General features: G+C 39.9%; 1 protein-coding gene across 3 annotated transcripts in view; it reads right to left on the bottom strand.

Annotated features, from left to right (window-relative positions):
• lmo3 (LIM domain only 3) overlaps window positions 1-9,873 on the bottom strand; it is a 40,588-nt gene that overhangs the window by 29,802 nt on the left and 913 nt on the right. Inside the window, exons 1-2 of one of the 3 annotated variants that reach the window (XM_024288941.2) lie at window positions 9,771-9,873; window positions 5,213-5,426 (exon numbers count right to left, since the gene is read on the bottom strand). In XM_024288941.2, the coding sequence (XP_024144709.1) occupies window positions 5,213-5,426; window positions 9,771-9,828 (272 nt within the window). In that variant the 5' untranslated portion in view covers window positions 9,829-9,873. Of the gene's footprint in view, window positions 1-5,212; window positions 5,427-9,585; window positions 9,699-9,770 lie in introns of those variants that run through there. The other 2 variants (XM_036210223.1, XM_024288949.2) reach the window with 2 other exon arrangements.

Genomic DNA, 9,873 nt, shown 5'->3' with positions numbered 1-9,873 from the left:
CAGTCAAATGAATCAGTCCTTTTCCTATCAGAAAAAGTTTTGATGGGCGGAGCTTCGACCTCCTCATCATTTGATCTGAGTCATCCAATAACAGCCTTTGTCTTTTTACTGACTAGATCCATGTCTCAAACAGACAGAATAGTTTCAGTGTTCTGACTTATTGGCAAAATGTGTGAAAACTGGGAGCAGATTGAAATAAATCAACAAACACTGTGATTGATTAGGATGTTTTTGTCTATAGTTTGAAAGACTGGAACCACTTTATCCACTTACATCAGCAGTTGTGGTTGGAGGAGGACTGAGACATATCTGCTCTACAGTCTTTGAGATGAGACGTGGAACCAGCGATCATAACTACAGCTGACATTCATTATGTCTCTCCATGTTTCCCTTCGCGCAGACGTCACATCTTTACCTCATCCAGGTCACTGGTGCTCAGCCTCCCCCCCCTTAAACTTGGCTCTGGGACGGCTGAGAGCCCTGACCCCGCCTCTACTCCATGTTTGATCCCTCCTGTGGGGCGTTATTGTTCCTCATCAGCTCAGATGAAGGCTGTTCAGCAGCAGTCCACCAGGTAATGAGCTGAGAGCCTTAAAGCGTCTGTCATCGAAAACATCTGGAGTGTACACACACCTGAACAGTAACACACCTGAACACTCACACACCTGAACAGTAACACACCTGAACAGTAACACACCTGAACAGTAACACGCCTGAGCAGTAACACACCTGAACAGTAACACACCTGAACAGTAACACACCTGAACAGTAACACACCTGAACAGTCACACACCTGAACAGTAACACACCTGAGTCAACACACAACTGAATATAGGGCTGCTTCAAGTATCCAAACACTCGGATAATCGTGGTCTTTTCTACACCGCCAATGAATTGTTTTATACTAAGAACATCCAAATAAGGTGCATTAAGTCTGACAAAAAAACTCAGAGATCAGTCTGTCAGTCAGACTTTACTAAATTTGTTCACAGTAACACTAATTATTTTTATTAACATGCAATACATTAACTATGTTAGCATATTAGCCACATTAGCATATTCCAAAACCTGTAACTCCCAACCCTGTTTGCAACATGTAAAAAAACAATACCTGTTATCGCTAAAGCAAACATTACTGTGACTATTACTGTGTCTAAGCTAACCCCAAACCTGGTTAGTAACACAGAAAAAACCTACAGTAAGTCATAATTACACGTTAGCGGCGTTAGCATTTTTGCAAAACCTTTAACTCCTAATCCTGTTTGCAACACGTAAAAAAACAGACTGATATCGCTAAAACAAACGTTACCGTAACTATTACAGTGACTACACTAACTCCAAACCTGGTTAGTAACAGAGAAAAAAAAAAACGACAGACCAACATCGCTACACGTTAGCCGTGTTAGCATATTCACAAAACCTGTAACTCCTAATCTTGTTGGCAAAACGTAAAAAACAGACTGAAACGTTAATGTGACTCGGCTAACTAAAGACCTGGTTAGCAACACAGAAAAAGAACAACAGTCTGACATCGCTACACGTTAGCCGCATTAGCATATTCACGATAACACCCAACATTGTTTGCTAAAAATAGACAAAGATTTTGCACCTCTCAGAATTGCTTCAACATCAGTAAACACAACCAGAATTCACATATTTCTCAGACTAGACTTATCCTGAGTATAATTCACATTAGCTATAAATGCATCATAAAGAAGAAAAAAAAAAAAATCACACATAAGTCCGACTTATTGGAGACATTAATTTAATAAAATACTCAACAGAAAACAGACATTTAATCTTGAAAAATAAATCCTAATAATGGAATACGTGAAAATAATAGACTGAATGTATTCGTCATACTATATTTCATGAAAGCTAGCTTCATGAAATACTGGAAGAATCTAGTACTAATTACTCAGATAACAATAAACAACATGCTAAGAAGTCAACTAAACTCTTTATATTACTAAAAATCTCTACATTTTATCATCTTTGACACTTTGCAACAATTCTGCTGAGCCCAGAGTAAAACTGAGTAACACTTCATCTTCTGCTGTCAGTAGCAAATACTGATGTACCTACAGTTTCCTTAGTGGTTGTTGCTATTTACCTTCACAAAGTAACATATGAGTAATTCCCATGACCAAATGATGCAAAATAATCACCACTTATACTTAGAAAAAATTTAATTGAGGAAATTTTAAGTGAGGAAAAAAACAGAACATAAGAATTTAAAATAAACCACAGCAAGACATCTTATTCCCTCAAATCTCGTGAAATCATGTAAAAGTGGAGACAAACACCAGGGATGGAAAAAGTCCAGCAGAACTAGAGTCAGAACCAGTCTGTGTGCCAGACGTCCTCAACACCAACTCCAGGCATCCATCAGAGAAACACCTGACAAGCTGCAGGCATCAAACCACCATCTGCTCTGGACAACTCAAATACAGCAGCAGATATGCAGAAGTTACGCAGGAACATTTCACCGCTCGATCCTTTCCTTTTCTGGCAGTAAGTTGTAGCCGCTGATCATTTGTCCAAACACGGTTTTTCATCAGAAACTTTCTTCAGGGTCAAATCCTGGTTGGAGACAGGAAAATCCCCAGCTCCCGCCGTTCTGAAGATAATTACACACTCTTTAGCAGCGTGGCGGCCCCGACGCTGATCACTTTCAAACTGAATATTAACCGTTTTTTCATTATGTGGAATTAAACATGTTGCTTTAACACAGCAGCGTTTCTCCTGCAGAGTGACTTGTTAGACTGACAGATGTGCATTTCTGACACGGGACTCAAATGAAAGGAAGCCGACTGCTTCCCTGCTGATAAAAGGGATGTTAGCACATCAGAAAAAGGATAAATGAGCAGAGTAAATATTGAAATTTAGTCCAGCAAATAAACCCAAATCTGGTTTTAGAAAAAAAAACTGGATGAAAGGAGCAGCAGGTCCAAGTTTCCTTCCAAGAACAGACACCGCTCGGGTCGCTTTGAGGAGGAAGACTTACTGGCTTCCAGGTTGAGCAAGTAAATGTGTCATTACCAGCCTAAAAGAATTACATCCCGTTTGCTTTTGTTGCACATCTATCTGAAATGTTCATGACTGTTAGCCTTTTTTACTGACGAAATACAGAAGAGGCGAATACATCACGATCCAAAACCGAAGAATAAATATGAGATTTCTTATGAAAATCTCTGTTTCATCAAAACATGAGAAGCTTCTGCATTTTGGAGCTTTCGTACAATAGTTCAGTCTCTATGAAACTGCTTTTGATAACTTACTTTGTGACGGAAGTTGAAACTAAGTTTAACAACTTTTCTTTTGTTTTTCTAAACTCCTGATATGACGTCAAGTGAAAATAGAATAAATACAAACATTTCACGACGTTTATTTATGACTCCACTGTGTTCTGATGATGAAAATGTGGATGGTTCATGAAAATACTACATTAAAACATCTTTTTTGCAAAAAAATTGTTCGACTACAATGCATTGTGGTCTATATTTGCTAAAGTAGTGAGGATCAATGCAGACTAGTTCTTGGCAAAGACTTCTGGGAAATTTTTAGTGCATTTAATTTTAGAATTGTAGATTTGGACAGCACTAAAAAATATCAAACGCCCTATATAGTAAATAGTAAAGGAATCTGAACAAAGGTAGGTTCATGCTAGCCACGTTAGAGGTGTTAGCCGCGTTAGCATATTCACCATACCTGTAACTCCCAAACATGTTTGCAACATGTAAAAAGAACAGGTCGACATCGCTATATGCTAGCCACTTTAGAAGTATTAGCCTTGTTAGCATATTTTACGATACCTGTAACTCCCAACCTTGTTAGTAACGTAATAAAAAAACAGTTCGACATCGCTTTATGCTAGCCACTTTAGAAGCGTTGTTAGCATATTCACGATATCTGTAAGTGCCAACCTTGTAAGTAACACGTTAAAAAACACACAGTTAGAAACTGCTGCATGCTAGCCACATTAGCAGTTTTAGCCGTGTTAACATATTCACAATACCAGCAACTCAAATCCTTGTTTGCAACACAAAAAAACAGACTGATACCACCAAAACATACATTACTGTGACTATACTAACTCCCAACCATGAAAGTAACACGTAAAAATAAACACATTGTGACATTGCTACACGCTAGCTGCGTTAGCATTTTTACAATAACACCCAACCAACCATTTTGACAGAGAACCATCTTCCTCTCCAAATCCCTTAAACATCTGTAAGTACAACCAAAATGTATCCATACACGAGGCACTCCGGATTATAGGGCAGACTGCTGTTATTTAAAAAAAAAAATTTAGGCTTTTTAGTGCAGAAAATATATTATTTACGAACAAGGTATGAAGAAAACCAAGAAAACAAAGACCCAATGATCATCTTGGCGCCAAATGGCTAACTAGCATCCATGAGTTCTGGTTAAAGTCCAATCACTATGTGAAATCTGATCTCTGCTTTGGCCCCTCCCCCAATGGAGCGATGAGCGCCAGAAACAGCAGACATTTTGGGGCTTGAACCCTCAACCCTTTTTGCTGCCTTTTAAGCAGATGGTCAGTCAATGTCCCAGCAGGACGGACACTCCACCACTGGGCCGTGTGCTGCTTTATCCTGGATCTTCAGCTGTTGTTTAGCCGCTACGTGTAAGGAGGATTTCTTCATCATCATAGACAGCTGCTCTAGACTTAAAAATGTTGCAGCTGGTTTCCTTCAATAATCAGCATCCTCTATCTGTGCACAGGATCCCTGTCACGGATCGATCCAAATTCAATTATTCTGATTGGAAGAGGAACTAAAAAGCTGCAGACTTTCAGTCCTAATGCCGTTTAACTGGAACTCCCCAGAATCTATTCAATCTGATCTCACGCTCTTTTGAAAATCTAAGATCTAAACGAGAAAAAGTAAAGAACCAGTTCAAGACTTGAGGAAACTGGTATAAAAATGTGTAATCCAATGAAAAGACGATGAATTCTGAATTAAATACAACTGAAAGGTCTTCAAACTGAACTCTGGACTTGAGCAGCAGATTAGGGATGGATAAAATGCAAACAGATTTGAATGTTTGAAAATGTGGCCCTAAATTTGTGTAAAAGGGAGGAAACAAATGAAGAACCATGAGGAGGAGTTCATGCTTGTCACTGGTCCACATCCAGCTGTGGACCCCACAAACACTCCACACGCGGACCGAGCGCCTGTCTCACCGTAGGTAGTCCCTCCGGCAGAGGATCAGGTTGGCCTTGGTGTAGAGCGTGGAGCCCACCTCGCCCAGCCTGCAGTCGCAGCACGCGCACTTCAGGCAGTCCTCATGCCAGTACTTATCAAGGGCCTTCAGGAGGTAGCGGTCCTTGATCTTCCGGTTGCAGCCGGCACAGCCTTTTGGCTTGGTGTCCGGCTGGACGGAAAGCATTTGTATACCTGGAACAGGCAAAGACAGAATTCATCCAGAAGCTGCAGAAGCCAGAGCAGGAGGGAGGGAAGCAAACCGACAAGGAGCCGGTTGTGTTCCCGACCCTGACTAAACCTTTAGGCCAGACAAACGAATATGTTTGATAAAAATCTGGAAAACTCTTCCTTCCTAAGGCCGGGTATAGGGATGGGCAATCGTGATATAAATCTAAAGCTAACTAAAGACATAAAAAATATAAAACACCAAAGACAAATAAATACTAGAAAAGCTGCATTACCTGTGATAATGCTAGTGTGAATGTTGAAAGGAGTGACCGAAGATGCTGAAGCTTTTTGCTGAAAATAGTGATGTAATTGACTTTAATTGCTGAAGGGATTTGCTGAAAATGCAAAAGCTATTGGCAAAATGTTAAATTTGCTAAAAGACTGGAAATGTTGTTAAAGAGCTATGAAAGAGCACTGAAGGTGACCTAAATTCCTGAAAAAATTGTAGTAAAATTGCTCAAAAATCCGAAATACATGCCAATTTTTTTTAAATATTTAGTGTGTTGCTTAAATATAAGCTAAACTCCAAATTAGCCCCAAAAAACCTCAGTGGATGCCAAATTAGCCAAAAAAGCTAGTTCATTACTAAAAACTAGCTAAACTCCAAAATAGCCTTAAATTCCTTGGTAAACTAAATTAGTCAAAAATGTTATCCTTTTGTTTAAAAATTGGCTAAACTCTAAATTAGCATATAAAAACCTCAGTAGATAACAACTTAGCCAAAAACGTTAGCATGTTGCTAAAATATTAGCTACTCTCCAAAACTGCATAAAAAACCTAGATTGGCCAAAAAAGCAAGGTATAAAATATTAGCTAAACTCAATTTTTTAAATGACTATAAAAGATTTAAACATCGCCCATGAATATATTTAAAGGTTTGTTCCTAATCTACCCAAAATCATGAAAGTTGAAGACTTTCTCATTCATTTCCTATGGGGCAATAAAGTTTGTGAATATCAAAAATACAAGCAGTAATGTCCTGAAAGAGCTGAATGTCTTGAAACTAAGATTGCTGAAATCGCTGAAAGTGTGACTGAGTTTTTACGTGGTGAAAAATGTACAGAGCAGGACAATCACTATAGTGTGAATGCTGACTAAGCAATCACACAATTAACAAAGTGACTATTCACACGCAGTTTTCTAGATATGTGCGGCCAGTGCTCTTTTTTTTTATTTGGGCCCATGGACCTAGAGGAAGGGTTAGGGTTATGATTCATTAAAGCGGCTGTGGAGCCCAGTCTCAGTAAAATGCGTACATATGCCACGACTTTGCACTCTGAAATACCGTGTATAATATACGCCAAAACCGTTTTTTGCGTGCATATAATACGCGCGGTCCTAAACGTGTTAAATGTGTTTTCCACGTTTGACACGTCCCCTGGTGGAGGCGTGAGCATCACAGACAGCCCCACAAACGAACAGTTTGCTTTTCTAACCCTAACCATAACCGTAATTCTAACCTTAACCAGGAACGACGTCATTTAGAAAAGAGCCGGAGGATTTCTGACCTCGTGATCAAAACGAAACCTAAAAAGTCCTGTATATTGTACGCTGGCGCAACCTATTCTCTACCATTGCGTATCATATGCACGCAAAAAGCGTGTTTGGCGTATATTATACACGGTATTTCAGAGTGCAAAGTCGTGGCATATGTACGCATTTTACTGCGACCGGGTTGGGCTGTGTCTGTAGCTCACCCCTCCCTCAGAGGATGGGTCAACTGCAGAGAACAAATTTCACACACTCACTGTAGGCGCGTTACAGCTAATGGAACTTTAACTTTGATCATAAATACGAGCGACCAACAACAACATTTAGCCTTGAACGCCCTTAGAATACGTGTGGTCATTGTGAATTTCCATCAGTTTTTGTGCTTCTCGCACATAAATACGAGCAAATAACATCAGCCAAGTTTAAACAAAAGTAGATGCAGCATTCACCGCGCACAGATCAGCGTCCTGCTTGTGTTCATCCCAAGCCCAGTGGTAGTGCTGGATGGATCCATCCAAAAATATCAATAGTATTGATCTCAAGTTGGTATCGGATCAATACCGGCCCTCAGATATCAATATTTCCTGTCTTTATTGTTCTATTTAAATACTAAAAAGTTACAAATTATTTATATCTCTACCAGTAGCTTTTTTTAAATTTATTTTTCTATCATAGTTTCTTGTTTCTTTTGGTTTGTTGACTATTTTGTAATCACTCTAATTTTTAAATTTAAAAAGTTTTTTATTTAAACTAACTTTAATTGTAAATACTGTCCTAATTCTGTTTAATGTTTATCAAGTAATTTAAAAAGGGAAATGTACAAAAATGGTGATTAAAACCAATTGAGATTTTGGGGTTCACATCACATCCACCACATTTATGAAAAATATGAATATTGGTATCGATATCGGCGATATTGGGCGGTATCGGATTGATACCTGAATGCTCAGCCTAAGAGGGTAGTTATAGAAAAAGAGAAATATATGGATAGATGAACGGATGTGATGACAGCATCGTTTTCTCTGCATTTTAGTTACTTGGAGGAACAAGACAGGTTCACTCCAATGGAACTGAACTAAAGCGTCTACAAACTACGGTGGCCCGGAAGTCCAAATCACACAAACAAATAAAATCATCATAAAAAAATATATTAAAAATCCGGACGACAATTAAAAAACGAAAGAAATAATAAAGAAGAACAACATTACATTTTAGAAATAAAAAAAAAAAATCAAAAACCAAAACGCAATTCCTAAAAACTAAACAATATAAGAATGAAACACTTCGGAAAGCAAAAATTAAATCCAGAAATCATTATGGAAAGTAGTATTACAGGAAGTCAGTGATAACGTCTGTCCATCACTTTACCTGAAATGTATTTGGCTGAAGCGGCACTGGATATACTCCGTTTTACTTACAAAACTTACATCGTCAAAACATCAAAAATCAAAAGTTATTATCCAATCAGTGATGTTTCTGAGTGCTTCATTTTGATTTCTGATTTTTTTTTTTTATGCAACATTTCCTTTTTTTTATTGTATTGATTTCTAAAACGTAACGTACTTTTATTTATAATTTGTTTTTCTTTTTTATCAAGGGTTAATCTTAAATATATAAAGTGAAACATTGAATCAATTAACAAAAATAGTAGTTTTTGTCAATAAGAATTTTAAACTTCAAGTTTTAATTTGATGAAAACGAATAATTTCAAATGTAACAAATTACAGATGTTTTTGTAAATTGATCTATTGTTTGACTTTTTTACAGTGTAAGTTTGTGCTGGAGTGATATGACCCTTCAGGGCCACCGTACCAAACTGATACACTGAAGCTTTGAGGTCGGCATGTAAAACTAAACAGAGAAAATTAGTGTACGTAACATGAAATATGTGTTTAGGTTGTTCTTACTGTGGAAAAACGCAGGTTTTCTTTTTCAAATGAGTAACTTTTTAATTAGAGATTCTTTAAGATTTATTACATATACATAAATGTGTGTCTTTTGTATTTATTTAGAGTCTTCTTCAGTTTATGGCTCAAACTAAAACCCTAAAGAAGACAAATCTGACAGATCAAATGTTGAATGTCTAGTTCATCTGTCGACCCAAACAGAGTTCCAAACTCCGTCCAGAGGATCAGACACAAAGACACACTTTCACATGTTGGGCCCTCCGCGTGTGTGTGCGCGCGCGCGCGTGTGTGTGAAGGGGCGTGGCGCGCGCATTGTTTGGCCCGCGCTCCTCGTGCGCAGCCTTTGTTGGCCCTCTGGGTGAGAGGAGCCGCCTGACAATGAGCCTCGCAGCGGGTCCAAATTAGTATTCTCCTTCCATTCCCCGCGGAGCCGCGCGCCCCTTTGTCCCCCCGCCGGCGTGGATGCGCGCGCGCGTGGGTCCCGCAGTAGTTACGGTTTCCGCCGTTAACTTGTTTGTGATGGAGGGGAAAGTTTGGGGTCAGGGGCCACAAAAATGAGGGTCCCCCCAGAAAGACCGACCCAAAAGGAGGGGGGTTAAAGTTAGTTAAAGAACTGTATGGCGGTAGACCCCCCACCCCCACCCCCTATTACAGCTGGTCCACATTTCTATTTCCGCCGTAAAGATGCTGTCTGTCTGTCTGTCATCCCGCGCGGCTTCACTTACTGTTGCCATGGCAGCGCGCGCGGACATACGCGGTAGCGTGGCGGTTCAGCCTCGAGCTGCACGAGGACGCTCCGCGGGTCATCCCGGACGGACGGACGGACGGACGGAGCCGCGGCGGCTGCGGCGCGTCTCCGTCACCGGAACTTCAGTCGCAAACAAAACCCGCCGCGGACGAGGCGCCTTACCGAAACTTTGCTCCCTTTTCTGCATTTGCTGAGCCGCTGGAGCCGCCAAATGCACCATGCAACCGACAGCCACGGAGCGGGGGGGCGGGCTTCGTCAGAGGGG

The sequence above is a fragment of the Oryzias melastigma genome, linkage group LG23, assembly GCF_002922805.2.
Source record: "Oryzias melastigma strain HK-1 linkage group LG23, ASM292280v2, whole genome shotgun sequence".
Classification (NCBI taxonomy): domain Eukaryota; kingdom Metazoa; phylum Chordata; class Actinopteri; order Beloniformes; family Adrianichthyidae; genus Oryzias; species Oryzias melastigma.
Note: the sequence above shows the minus strand (reverse complement) of the source record. Positions and strands in the feature narration are given on the sequence as shown.